This window comes from Phyllostomus discolor, chromosome 11 (assembly GCF_004126475.2).
Source record: "Phyllostomus discolor isolate MPI-MPIP mPhyDis1 chromosome 11, mPhyDis1.pri.v3, whole genome shotgun sequence".
NCBI lineage: Eukaryota > Metazoa > Chordata > Mammalia > Chiroptera > Phyllostomidae > Phyllostomus > Phyllostomus discolor.
In genome coordinates this window covers 69,046,720-69,066,655 of record NC_040913.2, presented here as the reverse complement: position 1 = coordinate 69,066,655, position 19,936 = coordinate 69,046,720, and the positions used below count along the sequence as shown (strand labels likewise).

The 19,936-nt window shown below is 38.8% G+C and overlaps 1 protein-coding gene across 1 annotated transcript; it reads left to right on the top strand.

Moving 5' to 3' along the window:
* The first annotated feature begins 2,211 nt into the window (after positions 1-2,211).
* Positions 2,212-19,601, top strand: FNTA (farnesyltransferase, CAAX box, alpha). The gene is made up of 9 exons (XM_028526712.2): positions 2,212-2,449; positions 4,505-4,590; positions 7,703-7,817; positions 9,380-9,484; positions 12,043-12,169; positions 13,807-13,955; positions 17,208-17,270; positions 18,368-18,539; positions 18,821-19,601. Exons 1-9 carry the CDS (start codon positions 2,253-2,255, stop codon positions 18,941-18,943), a joined length of 1,137 nt encoding a protein of 378 aa, XP_028382513.1. The 5' UTR covers positions 2,212-2,252; the 3' UTR covers positions 18,944-19,601.
* The last annotated feature ends 335 nt before the right edge of the window (positions 19,602-19,936 follow it).

Sequence of the window (19,936 nt, the reverse complement as noted above, 5' to 3'; positions counted from 1 at the left end):
AATTCTGACACATTCTACAACATGGATGAACCTGGAGGGCATTCTACAAGGTGAAAAAAAAAAACAGTTACAAAAGGACAAATCCACAGGATTCCATTTTTACAAAGTACCCAGCAGCATCAAATTCATAGAGACAGTACAATAGTGGTTACTAGGACCTGGAGGAAGGGGGGAATGGGGAGTTTTAATGGGAACAGAGTTTCACTTTGTGAAGATGAAGAAGATGGATGGTGGAGATAGGCAGTAGCAATGGTTGCACAACAATGTAATGTACCATATGCCACTGAACTGTACACTGAAACATGGTTAAAAACAAATGTTATTACCACAATAAAAATTAAATCCCAAGTTCTTAGCAGTGTCCTTGGCTTCCTCTTTAACCTCACCTACCAATCCCCTCTCCTCACTGACAGGGCTTTAGTTCTTGGCATGCTTGCTTAACCCCCAACACTCTAAGCATACGTTTTCTTTCCCCTATTGGGTCTCTGCTCAAATAGTTCCCACAAAAGTCCTTCTGACTACTGTAGAGCAGGGGTCACCAACCCAGGGACCACAGACCAGAACATGCCTGTTTCCTGTTGGGAACCTGGTGGCACAGCAGGAGGTGGGCTAGCGAAGCTTCATTTATAGCATTTATAGCTGCTCCCCTTAGCTCGCATTACCACCTGCGCTCTGCCTCCTGCCTGCATTAGATTCTCACAGGAGAGTGAACCGTGCAGTGAACTGTGCCAGTGAGGGATCTGAGCTGCATGCTCCTTAGGAGAATCTAAAGCTTGATGATCTCTGGTGGGGCTGAGGCGGTGATGCTAGCACTGCGGAGTGGCTGCAAATACAGGTTATCATTAGCAGAGAGGTTTGACTGCACAGAGGCCACAATAAATCAGTTGCTTGCAGACTCATATCAAAACCGTATCAGTAAATGGCAAATGACAATTAAGCTGCATCTGGTGGCAGGCTATAAAGCCATTCCCTCCCACCCCGCAGTCCATGGAAAAATTTGTCTTCCACAAAACCGATCCCTGGTGCCAAAAAGGTTGGGGACCGCTGCTGTAGAAGGTACAAAATAACTTTGCCTCTACCTTTCTGAATTCATGGTTGAGTCCCCTGTAATAAAAGACAGATTAACAAGAGAAAGGAATGGTTTTATCAACATGTACACTTCATGTGTGCCTGGGAGAGACCTAGGGAAAAATTAGTCATTCCCTGAGGTTGCTTAGAATTCAAGCTTAACTGTTACACCATTTTAACAGGAAGAGCAGGTGCAATGTAGGCCTCTTAGGGGAGAGTAATTTTTAGGACAGAAGAATGAATCCGTAGAACTGATGGGAGACCTGAGAGTTTGTGACAAAAGTTTGCCTGGATGTGGTGTCCACTTCTACACTCAGAACTCCTGGGGAGGGGATTTATGACAAGTTCCTTTTGGAGGATCTGTCTTTAGGCAGATAAGGAGGGGGAGAGGTCAGCATTCAGAGAAAAGCTTGTCCGTGCATTTGCTGTTTTGCAAGTGCCTACAGTTCAAATATGCCAAAGCACTTTATTTCGGAGCGGCACACCCTCAACACCTACAGACATATATTAGGGTGGTATATACCACCACCCTTCACCAGAACGTAAACTTCATGACCACAAACACTTTATGTACTGCAAAAAGCAACCTTGGCACAGGATAAGTAGTCAATAAATGGTTAAATAAATGTTTACATACACATACTATTTCTATATCAGAACTTTTAATTTCCAAAGACAAAAAACCCGAATTACTTAAATTCTGCGATATAAACTCTTAGCATCCAAAAGAAAAAAAAAATGTGCACGTGGAACGTAAAGGACCTTACAAGGTTAAGGTAGAGGCCAGCTCCCTCCAGATGTAGGAGGTGTGATTGGGCCTTGAGCTGTAGGGCAGTGGCTCTTATCCCTGGCTCCTAAGACTCCGAACAAAACGAGAGGAGGGCCATCTCCCGTACTGAGGGGATCTAAGCAAGGCCCCAGTGGCCAACTACAGGCATTTGGGAAGACAGAAAGTTGGAAAACCTAGAGCCCCTAAAGAGAGCGGCGCATTCTCGCCCGCAGGCAAGAACCCCCAAAGGTCGGCCAAGGCGAGGGCGCCCGCCCGGGACGCTCTAGACCGCATCTCTATGGTAGGAAAGCAAGAAAAGCGGAAGGGGAGCTCGTGAGGGGGGTGGGGAAAGGGAGGGGCGGGCCCGTGGAGGGGCGGGGCCTCCGCCGCCGACTCGGCTGCTGACCGAGGCGAGATGGCGGCCACCGAGGGGGTCGGCGAGGCTACGCAAGGCGGCGAGCCGGGTCAGCCGGAGCCGCCACCGCCCCAGCCGCAACCTCCGCCGCCCCAGCAGCAGCAAGAAGTGATGGCAGCTGAGGCCGGAGAAGCGGTGGCATCCCCTATGGATGACGGGTTCTTGAGCCTGGACTCACCTACCTATGTTCTATACAGGTAACTCTCATGGCAGGGCCGCGGGTTAGGAACCCCTCCCCTCGAAGTCGGGGGCTCCCCCTGGGCTGCGGTTCCCGGGCGGCTCCTTCTGCCTCGCCTTGTCCCGCCGAAGTTTCCGCGGCCTCGCTGTCCGGCTGGCAGGGGGCGCGCTCGGCTGGGTCCGCGCTCCGCGGGGTCAGGGCCCTCCCGCGGCCCTCGCGCTCCCGGGAGCCCAGGCTGTCACCGAGGGACGGGAGAGGCAGGACGTCAGGCAGCGCAGAACACTGGAGACCACTCTCTTTGGCTGTGTAGGTGTCGTGGTTCAGGAATTTAAGAAATCTCCCGCTCTGCTTCATACTCCCACGAAGATAGCCTGATAATAATTTGACTGTATACCGAAGGACGGGCAGATTTGGATAATTTGGCAAGGAATAATGATTTAAATAAGGTACAGATTTGTTCACTTTAAAGACAAGGTGTAAGGGCTTCCCATGGTTTGTTCTGCTGAAATGGAGAGATCTAGTGTAAGATCTTTAAGGACTAGGACATTTTCATTCAACATCTTAGCATCCAGCATCATCAGCCAGGCACCTAGTTAAGGCTGTAAGAATGGAAAGATATTTGTTCCTTAAACTCTTACATACATTTCTGCATCACCTCGTGCATAATACAAGTGATGTGTAGTAGGCAGTGTTGGGTACCGCTGAAACTCTTGCCTTTTCTCCCTGTCTTTGCCAACACCCAGTCCTCCCTCATCGGCTCTTTGTTTTCTTATAATAATGCTGGTTCCCTAGCTCCAGTTGAACCTGCAGAGAGACAAGAGAGAGGCCCTTATGTCTTATTTTTCTTTTGTCTTACTGTTTTTCTCCTGCAGTAGGCAAACTCATTGGATTGCTTATTTGCCTTGTTTTTATGAATGAGTGAAAATCACTATCAAGATTCTACTGTTTTATTGTTAATGTTTTACTGACTTAATTTGGTTGGGTTGGCTCCATAGCCCTCAAACCTCCTCCCTGGGTTGTGAAATACTCAGCTGCTTTGCTTGGACATATCTGATTTCCCAGTGACTAAGTGACAGCCTAACCTTTTTCAGGCCCCTCCCCAGGCTCCAGGTCTCACACCTCAGGTGATTGTTTCCCTGGTATAGTGGACACAATTTCAGGGTTGTCTGGATGCTACAGAACCTTTGCTGTCAGTAGCTGATCAGTACAGAGAACCAAAAAATTGGGTGAAAGGAAAAGAAAATAAGTAAAAGAGTATTTAAAACAAATTTGTTCACATTGGGCAGTTCACACAGAAATGTCTGTAGGCATCCCATTGTTGGGATTGTAATGTTATTTTAACATTGATAATGAGATAATTCATTGAATACTTACTATATGCATTTATTACATGCTACATTGCCGTATTTGTAACATAGCATATAAATATTTCAGCATAATAATATTATTTATTTGTTAGATACTATATGCTTATTATTATGCACATTTTAAGTGCTTAACATTATCTCACTTAATCCTCCAAACAGCTTTCTAAGTTTGGTTGGTAATAGTATCATCTCCATTTTATAAATGAAGACAGTGAGGCCCAGAGACGTTAAGTAACTTTTTCAAGGTTGCACAGCTAGTGACAGAGCCAATATTCAACTCAGTTGTCAGGTTCCAGAGCCTGCTGTCTCCTCACTGCTTGGACCGCCTCCCAGCATACAATAAACTAGTAATGTTTACTCTGCTTTTAAAATGTTAGTTCCTAGTAATTCTAGTAAATTGTTACTCAAAATTTTTTAAAATACTAACTCCAGAGTCTTATTACATCAATGAATAGATTGATTTCTAGTTTAAAACTGTTGTGTAAATGCTGCAAAAACATGTTTTTCTTACATAAAAATTTTAAATTAAAGTTTAATATGTAAAGGAAAGTGGCAACACTTGGTCATGAAGAATCCAACCATGGTTACATTAACATGCTTATAAGTTACTAGTATTAATGTAAGTGTATTTGTTGCCATTTTTAAAAACATTGGGGTTCTTTTTCTTATGTGTTTGAATATAATCACTGAAAAAAAATGTATTTCAGAGACAGAGCAGAATGGGCTGATATAGATCCAGTGCCGCAGAATGATGGTCCCAATCCAGTGGTCCAGATCATTTATAGTGAAAAATGTAAGTTTACTTTTATTGGGAAAAGGTCTGTAAGTCAAGCTTAGTAGCTGAATTGAAATTCACAACTATATGGCTAGATAGATGACAGATTTTTGTCTAATAAAGATCTAAATGACTATGATAAGCTAACTTTGTGTTTTTTTTGTAATTTATTTGCATGGTTAAAAGTTTTATTTTTTCCAAAGAGTAGACATAATCTAAGTAATGAATGTTGTAATACATAATAGGTACTGTGTTATTGTGTTTTTCATTAACTATTTAATCTACAACATAAATGATTTTCTGTTTTATTTAGAATAAACTTTGGTTGCTGAAACATGAGCATTTTGAAATATATTTTAGCAGTGAGTGTTAGGCTTAGTTGGAACACATTTACTGATTAAAAAAATGAATGGATTGTTTTCTTTGACAAAGTATGATTTTTTCATAATGAATGCTATGAAAAAAATAAATGCTTTATAAATTGGAGGCTGTGTAAATATAAATCGTTAGTTGTTCTCCTTGAAAAGAAAAATGAATAGAAATGGAATGCTAGTTTTGTGTGTGTGTGCATATATATATATTTCTTTCAGTTAAGGCTTTGTTATCCAAGATCATTCCAGTGTTACAAAAGGCATTATTTTCTTTCTTGATTATTAGGTAATGCCAAGAAATGTTTGAAAAGGAAGAATAATGGTGTGAGGGTTTGCCCTACCAAATATGAAAATATACTACCACAAATAATTAACTTTTGGAATGGGAACAGAAATAGATTACTAAGGAATCTAAAAATTCATCATCAGTATAAGTGGGAACTTAATATTTGAGGAAAAAAGAACATCTCATACCTATATGAAAAAGGTGGATTAATCAGATAATGGTTTTGTAACATTTGCTATACATTTGGTAATATGCAAAATTATACTCCAGTCTCCTATCTTACATGAAAATAAATTATAGATGAATTAAAGTTCCAGAACAAAATCGTAAACATACTAGGAGCAAGTACTAGAGAATAATCTTTCATTCTTACGGTGAATAAGAAAGTAAGCATGATATAAAACTCAGAATTGATTAAAGAAAAGATCAGAAGATATAAAAATGCAAAACTTTCACACTATGAGAGATGTTATATGTGAAAATATAATTCACTAGAAGAAATGCAAGTATCTGCAAAACGATGTTAACCTCACTGGTGATCAGAGAAATGAAAACCACAATTTTTTCAGATTCATAAGGTACCTATAACAAAGATATCAGAGAAAACTGATACAGTCATACATTTCTCTTGGGGTTAAAAATAATAATACCATGACAAGTTGAAAAGCAAGGAGCAGTGTGGGAGAAGAAATGCCATACAAAATAGAGGATTGATCATTTAGAACTTTATAAGGAATTCCTACAAAATGTTAAAGAAACAAACTAGTAAAAAAAATGGAGAAAGGGCCCTGGCTGGTGTGGCTCAGTGGATTGAGTGCTGGCCTGCAAACCAGGGGTTCCTTGGTTCGATTCCCAGTCGGGGCACGTTCCTGGGTTGCAGGCCAGGTCCTCAGTGGGGGCTGCACAGGAGGCAACCACATATTGATGTTTCTCTCCCTCTGTTTCTCGTTCCTTTCCCCTCTAAAAATAAAGAAATAAAATCTTCCAAAAAATGGAGAAAGCATATGAACTGATGACTCACAGAAGAGAAAATTTCATTATCTATTAATTGGGGGGAAATCCATTATCACTAGGCATGAGATATGCACATTAAAATGGGAATGTCATTTTCTACCCATAAATTAAATGGAAGAGTAAAACTGTGATCTCAGGTATTAGGACATGTGAATAGGTACATACATTTCTGATGGTAGTTTTCATATTTTAGCCATTTTGGAAAGCAGTGTGGTATATCTGGTAAAGCTACCTTGAAGTGCTGCCTCTGCGATACGGTCTTGGTTCACTCTGGCATATGGCACCAGAAGACACATACTAGGAAGTTAAGAGTACATGCTTCAGAGTCAGACCAGCTGGTTCAAATTCTCACTTCATTTTATTGGCTCTATAACCCTGAACAAGTTATTTAATATTTAACCTCTGCGTACCTCTATACCTCCCATATATCCATGTTTTGGAGAATGGGTAAATGAAGTATATCATTGTCATGCAATTTAATACTGCATAAGTATTAAGAGGATCTAGACCTGTTAAAACATGGGCAGATCTCAGAAACAATGTTCAGTTAAAAAGGCACAAGTTTTAGAAATTTGTGGCTGGGACACTAATGTATTATCATGGTGGCATTCACACAGTCATTTGATTTGCTTTTGCTTATTGTTCAAAATCGGCGATTTTCAACCTTTTTCATCTCATGTCACACATAAACTGAAATTCTGTGGCACACTAAAAAGTATATTTTTTGCTGATCTGAAAAAGTAGGTATAATTTTGATTCATTCACATCTGACAGCTGTTGTTGTGTTGGTTGTTGTTATTTACATATTTATTTATGTATTAATAGTCTAAGGCAAAACTCAGTGCCTCTGACTTAGTCAGTTATTGCGTGTTTTAAAAAGTCTTATGGCAGACCAGTGTGCCTTAGCCTACTGACCGAAAATAGCTATTCTAAATAATGCAATAAAGTAGCTTTCCTTATAAGATGTAACAACATATTCTAATGGTAGTTTTAAAGAAGGAAGATAGCCCTGGATGATGTGGCTGAACAAATTGAGTGCTGGCCTGTGACCTGGTTCAGTTCCCAGTCAGGGTATGTGCCTAGTTTCAGGCAGGATCCCCAGTAGGGGGTGCACAAGAGGCAACCACACACTAATGTTTCTCTCCCTTTCCTCCCTTCCTTCTCCTCTCTCTAAAAATAAATAAAATCTTTTTTTTTTAAGATTTTATTTATTTATTTATTTTAGAGAGGGAAGGGAGGGAGGGAGGGGGAGAGAGAGAGAGAGACATCAATGTGCGGTTGCTGGGGGTTATGGCCTGCAACCCAGGAATGTACCCTGGCTGGGAATCGAACCTGGGACACTTTGGTTCCCAGCCTGTGCTCAATCCACTGAGCTACGCCAGCCAGGGCCAAAATAAATAAAATCTTAAGGAAAAAGAAAAAGAAAGATAGTCCTAATGCAGTTTTGTGCTATTTACAGTTAGAGATGTTTATGATTATTTCCGGGCCGTTCTGCAGCGTGATGAAAGAAGTGAACGAGCTTTTAAACTAACCGGAGATGCTATTGAATTAAATGCAGCCAATTATACAGTATGGTGAGTAATACACATTATTAACATTTCTTGTTTGAATGTCTTGTGTTTTACTTTGAATGGCTTTTCTTTTCCTTAACTCTAATTTTTATCAAAATAATTCACATCAGTTTCGAAGTCAGAGACTGAATGAGAAATAGCGACTTCTGCCGCACTCTTTCCATCTGCCAGAGTCCCACTCCCTAAAGGCAGTAACTCCTGGCCGTTCTTTCTTGAATTAAACTGTGTATTCTAAATAATATGCTTAATTGTTATTTTTATCATTTTAGACATTATTTATTCCTTCTGTGGGAGAAATAGAGTTTACTCTCCACTACACTTCTTTTATTTATAAGTATCATTTTCATAGTAGTTTTAAAAGTGAAACATGTGAAAATGTTCGTAATGGAATTAATTTATTACATAAATAGTTATCTAAATGAACAAGCTGTACTGTACAGGGAAAGAGATGTTTTCAATTCTTGTGTAGTACACCACGGGTAGCCACAGGGTATTACTTACCTGAAAATAATCATTAGTTGGTTGTCTTATCTTAACATTTCACACTTATTGTCTTTTGCTATTTCTACTTCAAAATGCTTTATTCTTATGGGAAATGGTATAAAAGTTCTTCAGAAAATTAACAACAGAGCTGCCATATGATGTAGCGATTCCACTTCTGGGTATTTATGTGAAGAAAACAAAAACACCAACTTGAAAGGTTGCTTGCACTCCTGTGATCATGGCAGCGTGACCCGGAGCAGCCGAGATACGGGTGACAGATAAAGACGGGGTGCACACATAGGCACGGGCAGAAGCAGGCTTACAGTTTTGAGGATGCAGAACAGTTTAGTTTTGCATTATTATTTATTAATTATTATATTACAGCTGTAAATCTACTTTTGTCCCACTCTTTTCCAACAATGCAATATCATGTGGCAATTAAAAAAGAACGAAATCTTGCTATTTGTGATGATATGGGTGGACATGGAGAATATTATGCTAAGTGAAATAAGTCAGACAAAGGCAAATACCATATGATTTTATGTGTATGTGGAATCTAAAAGACCAAAATAAATGAATAAATGAAACAGAACAGAAACAGACCCATAGTTATAAAGAACAAACTGTGGTTGCCGAAGGAGAGGGATTAGGGAGATTGGAAGAAAAAAATATATTTTTATCCTTTTTTTTTAAGATTTTATTTGTTTATTTTTAGAGAGGGGAAGGGTGGGAGAAAGAGAGGGAGAGAAATATTGATGTGGGAGAGATACATTGATCTGTTGCCTGTTGCACACCCCCTGCTGGGGACCTGGCCCACAGCCCAGGCATGTGCCTTGACTGGGAATCGAACTGGTGACCTTTTGGTTTTTAGGCCAGCACTCAATCCACTGAGCCACACTAGTGAAGGTAAAAAAATATATATTTTTAAATGCTAGATTATTCTAGTCACCAGATAGTTGTATGAGTTTGGACAACCACAAAAAAAATGTATAATTATGTTGTTGTTTTGCAACTTTATTTGATACTGTGGCAGACAATTTATGTGGAGTAATGAGACTTTGAATGCTTGATATTTGTTGTAGGCATTTCCGGAGAGTTCTCTTAAAGTCACTTCAAAAGGATCTGCATGAGGAAATGAACTACATCACTGCAATAATTGAAGAGCAGCCCAAAAACTATCAAGTTTGGTAAGATGGAAATAGGAAGGAAACATGTTACTGTGCTAATAGTTTCTGGGTATAATCTCATCATGAGATTATAGGGGATTTTTGTTTCTTTACAATTTTAGTACTTTGCATTGGTGCTAATGTTACCTGTCCCATAGGGTTGTTGGGAGGACTAAAGGAGACAGTTGTGTGTAGTGCTTGAAGTGGTGCCTGACCCGTAGTTAACACTCAAGTGTATCCACTATTTAGAATATCAACATTAGCATGTAATATTGCTAGAGTCAGAAAAAAGTTTGAGTAAAAAACTTAAATGTTTCCAATGTACTAAAAAATTACTTTCTGGTATTTGACCTTGTATTCATTTGTTTATTCAAAATATTTATACTGATGCTGGAGACACAAAGGTGAAAAAGATACAATCTAAAAGGAAAAGTGAATAACCAAACCAGTTGTTTTATAGTGCAATATGAAAAGTGTAATGGTGGTTTTTCACAGAGTGTATTTGTTCTAGAAATTAAGCCCCTAAGTTATCGTAGACCAGAGTATGTATTATTTTGGGGTGGGGGCAGGGCAGGGGAACAGAACACAATGGGGAAAAAAATTACAGAGCAAGAGGACAGAGAAATAAAGAGTTTCAACAGTACCTGGGTTATAGGGAGCACTCCATGAATGGAAGCTGCTGTGGCTGCTATCATGTGGTGCGGGGGCGGGGGGAGGAAGGGGTGGAGTGGTGGTCGGGTGGTCGAGGTGCTGGCAGAGGAGGAAGATGACAAGATGGTGGTGGTGAAGCTAGTGTAGTAGAAGCAGCAACATGGTATCATCAAGCTCTGTCTCCATTTCTGTGCCACTCCCTGCCTGTTCATAATGCAGGACTTAACCATCATCTTATTTTTTTCAATGTCATGACCGACACACGTGTCTATACTTTATGCCTGAGATTTAAGGATGATTTCTCAGAGGACGGACCTCTGAGGCAATGAAAATATTCCAGGGAGATGCATGAAAGAGAGCATGATGTATCGGGGAATTATGTGATTAGAGTAAATTTTGGAGTGATGGGATAAAATCACAAAGAGCCTTGTGAACATTGATAAGGAGTGTGTACTTGATCGTAGTGGCAGTGGAGAGTTATTGACAAATTTTAATTAAGGAAGTAAAATGATTAGGTTTGTGTCTTAGAAGTCTTACCCTGACAGCAGGGCGGAGCACAAAAGGACTACGTTTGCCATCCGGTCGGCCATCGCACTGGTACGGGCCAGGAGAGAGTGTTGGTGGGTATAGGAAAGACAAGGATACATTTGAGAGAGCCTTTGGGGACCGAAGCAACAGGTTTTGAAATTTAATTTATTGGAGGAGTGATAGAGAACAATGACGTCTATATATTTGGCTTGACCACTGGGTGAATGGTGGTGCCAGCCACGATGGGAACTCGGGAGACAAAGCAGCACGTTTGTGGGGAAGAAGGATGGATTCAGTATTGGACAGATGGAGTTTGCTGCACTTAGGGAAATCCTGTGTGGAGTGGTCCAGCACACAGTTCAAAAATGCTCATGTGGAGTTGAAATTATAGCTGTGGGTGAGGATGGTTAGGAAGAGTTAGAGGAGACGGTTGAGGATAGAGCACTGGTGAGTGAATACTATCACTTAAGAAGTGTTCCAGGATGACTGAGGAAGGAAACCAAAAATTAGTGTCATTAGTGTCACCACAGAAACCAAGAGGGGAAAGAGTTTTAGGAAGAAAGGAGTGGATGACAATATCAGCTACTGCGGAGAGGTCAAGGGAAGTAAGGACTAGAAATTGACTAGCAGATTTGTTAATTCGGTGGGTGCTAGTGAGAGACCTTGGCATGAGCAGTCCTCCTGCCGGGGTGGGCTGGTGCCTGGGTGGGCAGCAGGGACGTGGTGGGAAGAGGAAAGAAGCCACGTAAGTGGTTGAATCACTATGGGAGATGAGGGTTGGCTATTGCAAAAAGAAGACATAGCATCTAGCGAGCCAGGGGTATGTTTTTCTGTTTTGTTTTTCCAACGTGGAAAACTGCTCTTGATGAATTTTTAGTTTATCATAGTTACTTGTCAGAATAGAAATAAATTCAGTTCTGCCCACGAACTGCTGAAATGAGCATTTATTTGCTTGCATGGTGACACTTTGGACTGACTTTGGGAAAACTGACAGCCTATTTATAATCACAGGAGCTTCCAAACTTGATAAAACGGTATTACATTTCCTGTAGTGTCATTATGCCATCTGGGAATGTTCCCAAAATTTTTGACAGTTTTATGGTTGTCAGAATACTACTATGCTTCCAGATTTAGCTTGAAATAAACCTTCTTTAAGCCATAAACTATTTGATTTCATTTTACACAAAAATCACAAATCACTATTTTATGTTTTTCAACTTAGCGTTCTGAAATTTTTTTTCTCTTAGTGTTTTTTTTTTGTGTTACCTTTTTTCCCAGTAGTCTTGAGAATCAGAGCTGAATATCTGTTTCTCTTTCCATCACCCGGCACAGCACATGCAGCCGATACTTTAGCTCTGGGTAAATTAACACAAACCTTTTTTCCCTTCATCCGTCTTTAGGCATCACAGGCGAGTGTTAGTGGAATGGCTCAAAGATCCGTCTCAGGAGCTTGAGTTTATTGCTGATATTCTCAATCAGGATGCAAAAAATTATCATGCCTGGCAACATCGACAGTGGGTTATTCAGGTATTGGCTTTCTTGTTACAGTGTTTTGAGATTATTATTTTTTAATTGAATTAAATTATTAAAATTAGTATTAAATTGTAAGTATACTTCTGAACTGAAACACACATATAGACATTACACACAATGTATATATAATTATTAATACTAATTAAGCCCTGACTGGTGTGGCTCAGTGGATTGAGCACTGGCCTGTAAACCAAGGGGTTGCTGGTTTGATTCCCAGTCAGTATACATGCCTGAGTCTCAGGCCAGGGCCCCAGGAGGGGGCACACGAGAAGCAACCACACATTGATGTTTCTTTCCTCTTTCTCTCTCCCTTCCCCTCTGTCTGGAAATAGATAAATAAAATCTTTAAAAATAATAATATCATAATTAAGATACATTAAGATTATCTGGCATCCTTCACGTTGGTTAACCTTTATAATCTCTTGAGATATGTTGGTGAGTAGCTTCATATTAAAGAAGAATAGTACTATTTACTATTTTCAGATCAAATTTGCCAACAAACTGAATTTTAAAAAGACTTATAATTTTTTAATATAACTGTGTGATTTTTATGAACAAGGGCATAGTATACACTAAAATTTTTGCATATATAAATTTTGGAATATGATTTTACTGTAAGATATATTTTATTTCTGTTCACTTGTTAAAATTTTATGTTAAATCTTGAATAGAAGAGAATGGTTATGACTCCCACTCTGGGCATCTAATTTATTCTACCAAACAATTCTGCTGTTGTTTACTATGGATTTTCTTCCAGTAATTGCTACTTTCTGCAGTATTCATCATACCAAGAGTGTTTAATCAATTTTTTAATTTAAAATTTTAAACTTTTCCAACTTTGAATAAAGTTATTTAAAAAATACCTTTCTAAAGGTATTCAGTATTTTTGTTTTTTATGAAATTCTTCTCTTTTGTTATCAATAAGAAATATAACTCCACTAGCTTTTTCATAGTTAATGTCCCTGACTTTTTCAGCATTTGTAAGTCTTGGTCATGCTACTCTTTTTTCAAATTGGCTTCATTGAACCATAATTTAAAAAATTAAAACAGCTTTATAATACAAAAAACTTATGCCTAAATCTAATTGTGTATATTTCTCTACATGTATTTTAATGTAATTTTGTCATATATATGCATTTTATTCATTCATAACCCCTTTAATATTACACATTAATGTTAAATTGCATCAAATTAATATGCTAGAGTTAATAATTTTCTTATAAGTTTGTTTTTCCCTTCTAAATTTCACCATAACAATACATAAACATTTAGCTAAATATGCTTTGTTTTGCTTTTGATTTAGTTCTTTACAAAAATTCTTGGCTCACGTAGTATAACATGCCTCCTGTTATCTAAATTGCCCCTAGCTAGGAAGATGGTGCTGAATTCCAGGCCACTTTAGCTGCTCACTCTTCCTGATTCTTTCCCTTCCTCGTGACCATTCCCTTGTCCTTGAGTGCTTCCTTTCCCACTGCATGTGCTTGACTGGCACCTGCCGTCCTCCTCCAGGTGTGTGCAGAGTCCGGCACCTTCTGTTCACTCTACTTAGCTTTGCTGAAGTTTGATTTAGTTATTGTTTATAAATAATGGTATGTTTCTAATTGGATATTTTACCTTTTATTTTCTTTTAGGAATTTAAACTTTGGGATAATGAGCTGCAATATGTAGACCAACTTCTTAAAGAGGATGTGAGAAATAATTCTGTCTGGAACCAAAGATACTTTGTAATTTCTAACACCACTGGTTACAATGATCGTGCTGTATTGGAAAGAGAAGTCCAGTTAGTAATCTCCTTCACTTGCTCACTCATTGAAAGAATATTTGTTTGCCTTCCATATGTCAGGTATTGGGGATACAGCAAAGATCAAGACTGCCCCCCAGTTCTACCCTCATGGAACTAATAGGACAGAATACTTAGATGAAATAGTAAATTTACAAATATGTATTATAGTGTACCTCTACTTTTAGTGTCTTAACTTTCTTGAAGTGTTGCAACTACAGCTTAAGAAGAAATCAGATTTCCTAGTGTCCCAGGAAGCTTTATTTTAAAACTATCTTATAAAATTCTTTTGTATAACAGCCATGTTATTCTAGTGCAGGGTTGGAGGCCAGATGATCTTTGTTGCAGGGGGCTGTCCTGCGCGTCGTAGTGTGTTCAGCAGCATTCTTGGCCTGTATGGCCTGTACAGACAGTCCTCGACTTCAAATGGTTTGACTGAAGATTTTCTGACTTTAAGATGTTGCAAAAGTAATACACGTTCACTAGAAACCAGCCAGTCTAAGCTCTGAACTTCTGTAGGGTGGATGTATTAAGTGCATTTTCGACTTAAGTATTTTCAGTTTACGATGGGTTTATCAGGACATACCCCTGTAAGTTGAGAACATCTATCAGCAGTAACCCTTGCCCATAGTTGTGCCAGATGTGCCCTCAGGAGCATAACCAGCCTCAGTTGAAAACTGCCACTCTCCAAGCCTGCAGCTGCTGTGAGAGCTAGAAAATTTCTGAATTGGCATGAATTTATGTATTATACACATAAACATCAATAGCCACCTCTTTCTGACTTTTGTCTATTTTGTTTCAGTGGGCTGTTTTAGATTTGAATGTATTTGTTTTTATAGCCTCCTGAGACCATAGTCATAATTTAGTTATAAAAGTTACCTAACAGCTCTGTTTTTTCTTTGGTACTTGGTGTTCTGTTGTGAGGATTGGGGCAGGGGGAAGTGCACTGAAGGAAAGCAAGGCACCATCCTTCAAAAAGTTCAGTGACTTCCTTGCCAAAGGTAGAATGCTTCAGGTTATTCTGCCTGGAATTAACCCAATTAATAATTAGGGATTTCAAAATATTATATATTTCTTATTTACTGTAGCCCACTACATTAGGTTAGGCCTAATAAGATAGTTAAAAATTGAATATGAACAGTTTGGAAAATCAGACTTCTCTCATAGCCTTTAAAGGCAGATCACTGGATTTCTGTTACCAAATAGAAATAAAAATAATTGCCCTGGCTGGTGTGGCTTAGTGAATTGAGTGCCTGTCTGCAAACCAAGGCATCGCAGGTTCAATTCCCAGTCGGGGCCCATGCCTGGGTTGTGGGCCAGGTCTCCAGTGGGGGCCACATGAGAAGCAACCACACATTGATGTTTCTCTCTCTTTCTCCCTCCCTTCCCTTCTGTCTAAAAATAAATAAATAAAATATTTTTTAAAAGTTAAAAAACAAAACTATTTAAAAAATAATCAGGCAAGTATCTAAGGTTTTTTTATGCTTAAGGTTTATTATACCCTTCAGATAGGTAGGTACAAGAAATAATTAAAATGCTAAGAGAAGCAGTTATCTAGAATTTAGTTAATAAAATTTTTAACTCTTAAGAATACAAACAAATATAGCTGATTATTTTCTGTAGTTTTCTTCCTTTTACTCTAAAAGTAATGTAGTTTAATTATGGGGGGAATTGTACTGACTTGTTTAAAATAAAACATCAAAATCTCTTATTCTCCCTCTTCCCATATTCCATTCTTCAGAGTGAGCTACAAGTAGTGTGAATGTCTTCCAAGCCTCACAAATACATTTGCAGACATGCCCAGCAGCCGGGGTGATTCTATACACATTGCTTTTTTTATTAAATACATCATGGTCATGTGTCCATTTGAGTATATAATCTAGTAGCATTATTAATAATAGTTGCCATTTATCAATCATTTACTATATGCCAGGAAATCTGATTTAATTCTCAAAGCACTGAGATACCTGAGAAGAACTTGAGACTCAGAGTAGTTCTGCAATGTGCATAGGGCACGTGGATAGTAACTGATGAGGCTAGGATTGATGCCAGGCCTTCTGACATCCAAGTCTGTTTTTCAGCCATTAAAATGGATAATGCTTGAGTGCATGTGCGTAAATGAATTTTTTAGATTTGCCAAAATGAAACTGAGAATCTTCTGAAGGGACTAGTTAATACCTGCAGGAACATGGTTTTACAAATAATTGAAAACTCTAGGTCATATAAAAATAATTGGGAACAAAACTTTTAATAATGCTGAATCAGTTTATTACTGTTCTCTCCAAAGGAAAAAATGCTCTTGTATCAGCACTGCAACAAAACCAAGATTACCAAACTTTAGTTGGTGTCTTACTTATTTGAGCAAGTATATAGTGAAGCAATGTTCTGTAACTTTATTGGATTTTTTTGTAACTGGATCAGAATTATACTTAATAATAATCTGGTTCAGGGGAAGAGAAAATAGGGAATATCCATTTTGACTGGGAATCACATCATTGTTTGCTAGTAACCTTGCTTTGGAATATAAGAAATGTACATTTGTGCCCTGACTGGGTGGTTCAGTTGGCTGAAGTGTCATCCCATACACCAACAGGCTGCAGGTTCGATCTCCGGTCAGGGCACATACCTAGGTTGTGGAACAGTCCCATTCGGGACACGGATGGAAGGCAACTGATTGATGTTTCTCTCTGTCCCCATTTCCTGTCTCTAAAATCAATAAACATATCCTCAAGTGAGAATTAAAAAATATATATACATTTGTGTTGATTTCTTATTTTTATTCATTGTCTATATAATTTCCATGGTGTCTATTTTTTATTATAGTGCCTAAGGTTATGTAGTTCTCCTTTATCAATGACTTTGACAGCCATCAGTGTATCTTGGACTTTTCCCCCAAGATTGTTTTAGCAGTAAAAAGGAAAATCTTGTTTTAGCCGACATTTCCTTCAGAGGAAAAGCCTAAATTAAAGGAAATCTCCCCCATTAATTTCTTTTTCTGTTGTGAATTGAGACTTCATATTAAGTGTCCTTCCCCAGAACTGGATACAAATCTATAATAGGGAAGAACTGTGTAACTAAGAGTCGATAGCTGGAGACTAGAGAGGTTTAGGTAAGACCCAGAATGATACCAAAGTCCACTGAGAGAAATGAAAGCACAAACCTGAGCTGTGCCACACTCTTATAAAACTGTTTGTAATTATTGCATTGCTCTTTAAATTATATACATATTTACTTGTTTTTTTTTTCTTACAGGTACACTCTGGAAATGATCAAACTAGTACCACATAATGAAAGTGCATGGAACTATTTGAAAGGGTAAGAGGTAGTTTTTGCTTCTTTTATATATAATACAGTCTGTTAATATGATGCATCATGGAATACTTTCAATAATCAGATCCCAAAAGGGCACTAAAGAATTTTCTGTATTTCTCTGAGAGCAGAAGTGTGTTATGGTAACACCAAGAACAGTGCCCTCTACCCTCCTCTTCACCTCCCAAGCACATACCAGTGCAGGGTAGTCCGTGAGTAAACAGTAATACAGTTATAATTGTATTCATGAATCCTTCCATCTTTTTGTCAGAGAGTGGGATACACACACTCAGTTTATGTTCAGCTCAGGAACACAGTAAGGCAAGGCCTGCTGCTTACAGTCAGATTGCCAGCCTTTCTGTTTTTACTTCTAGAGATCTCCTGTTACAAGTCTCACTTGTTAAACTGACATGGTTTCACTCGCATGGCAACTGACATGACCAGTTTCCTTGTCAAACCGAGAGGTCTCAAAGAGCCCAGATACAGAGCCCAGTCACACTGAGGGGTGTGGCCAGGGTAGGCTTCTCTAGTATCTGGACAGCCGAACAGATAAGGAACCATGTGATGAAGAAACAGAAACATCTGTCTGTGTTTTCCTCCACTTTTCAATTTTAAGAAGATGATTTATTTTTTACTTTAATTGTATGTGTTGCAGTTTCAGTTATAAATGATCACTTTTAAACTTCATTATTCTTTTTTTTTTAAGATTTTATTTGTTTATTTTTAGAGGGGAAAGGAGAAAAAAAAGGGCGAAAAACATTAATGTGTGGTTGCCTCTCACATTGCATCCTCTGCTGAGGACCTGGCCTGTAGCCCAGGCATGTCCCCTGACTGGGAATTGAACCAGCAACCCTTTGGTTTGTAAGCTGGCTCTCACTCCACTGAGCCATACCAGCTAGGGCCTAAACTTCATAATTTTTTCAAATTGATTTTACTCAGCTCTGAATTATGATGAGAAAGCTCACATATAATTTAAAATGTTCATTTAGCTTCAGCCTCATTCGAAATAAGTCTCCTTTTTTTGTTTATTTCTCAGGGGATATTTCTTGATCTCTCTACTATTTTTGTTCTCAAAATTTAGAATAACCTTTTTTTTTTTTTAGGATTTTGCAGGATCGTGGTCTTTCCAAATATCCCAATCTATTAAATCAGTTACTTGATTTGCAACCAAGTCACAGTTCCCCCTACCTAATTGCCTTTCTTGTGGATATCTATGAAGATATGCTAGAAAACCAATGTGACAACAAGGAGGACATTCTTAGTAAAGCATTAGAGGTAAGCCGGTGGAACTCGGCGCTTTTATTTTTGGGTTCTCAGAACGGGGTCTGCCCAGTGCTAACATTCATGCCACTTTCAACACGGTCACTCAGAATTCATTGCAGGACTATTTCTTCTGCTTAGGGCACCGCCCACGTCACGAGTGAACCTGGTTTATGACTCTTGGGGTGTGTCTCATCTGAACACCATCTGAGTTGAACTGTGTTAGTTCAGAAGCATTCACCCTAAAGATTGAATTACGCATTTTCTTTAATGATTTTTTTGTTTTTCATTTTTAGTTATGTGAAATCCTAGCTAAAGAAAAGGACACTATAAGAAAGGAATATTGGAGATATATCGGGAGATCTCTTCAAAGCAAACACAGCACAGAAAGTGACCCACCAACAAATGTACAGCAATAACACCATCTAGAAGAACTTCATAGAATGCTTTTATTTTTTTAAGAGACTCTAATGCAGGAGTTTAAAACTAGAGCGAGCATTCCTTTTGCCTGTGGTGTAAAACTTGCACAGGTATTGCTTTTTAACAAGAACTAAGTGTAATATTCCCTGGGTGCTGCTGCTATTCATACTAGCTCTAAGTCATTTGATTCCTTTAAAGCAAAGTAATTTGGGGGGAGGGAGAAGAAACAAAGTCACATAAAGGAACTTTTATAGTCTCATCAATATTTACTCTAATCCCTTAGTATCAGCTCCTTAAATGGTGTACGCATCAGGATTTGCAGCATTGATGACTGCAGATAACTGGTATGTAACGGATATGACATAACTTCAATTCCGGTTCAGGAAGCAAGGAATGAAACTGTTACATTAGAGCTGTTATGCCACACTCACAGTATCGCTGTCACTGTAACCAACTAATGCCAAAAGAATGGTTTTGTAATAAAATTATAGATGTATCCTAAAACAATGCCATAGTATTTTGATTTTTTTAAATAACATTTAACTGCATTCAAGGGACATCTCAGCTTAGAAAAGCAGTTGAGGAAGAAAATATTGATATAAAGTTGTAGAAACCAGAAACATGATTACATTAAGGGAAATGTTATTACAGCTTGAATTGGTCAGTTGACTACATGTAACAAAGTCCACTAAAGGAAGTTTAAACCCAAAGAGTGTATTAAGGTATATAGCTAGCTCATAGAGTGACCACCCGACCCTCCCAGAAGTGATTCATCCCAAAGCCGTACTACAGAACTGGCCCATCAACTCGCTGTTGTCTGTGCTGGGGTCAGGACCTGCTGAATGGGCCTATCCTCCTGTGCCACGTTTCGTGCGAGCACATCAGCTTCCCTTCCTGTGCAATGGAGCTCCCAATTAAAGGCTCCCTCTAGTGCATCTGATTGGAGAGAATCTAAATGACATGTAGAACTCATAATTATAAAGTAATCTGGG

Bases quoted from the DNA above. Each gene is read 5' to 3' on its own strand.
- FNTA (XM_028526712.2), top strand. From the start codon at position 2,253: ATGGCGGCCACCGAGGGGGTCGGCGAGGCTACGCAAGGCGGCGAGCCG. The intron at 2,450-4,504 runs GTAACTCTCATG...AATGTATTTCAG, and splicing joins CCTACCTATGTTCTATACAG to AGACAGAGCAGAATGGGCTG. The intron at 9,485-12,042 runs GTAAGATGGAAA...ATCCGTCTTTAG, and splicing joins CCCAAAAACTATCAAGTTTG to GCATCACAGGCGAGTGTTAG.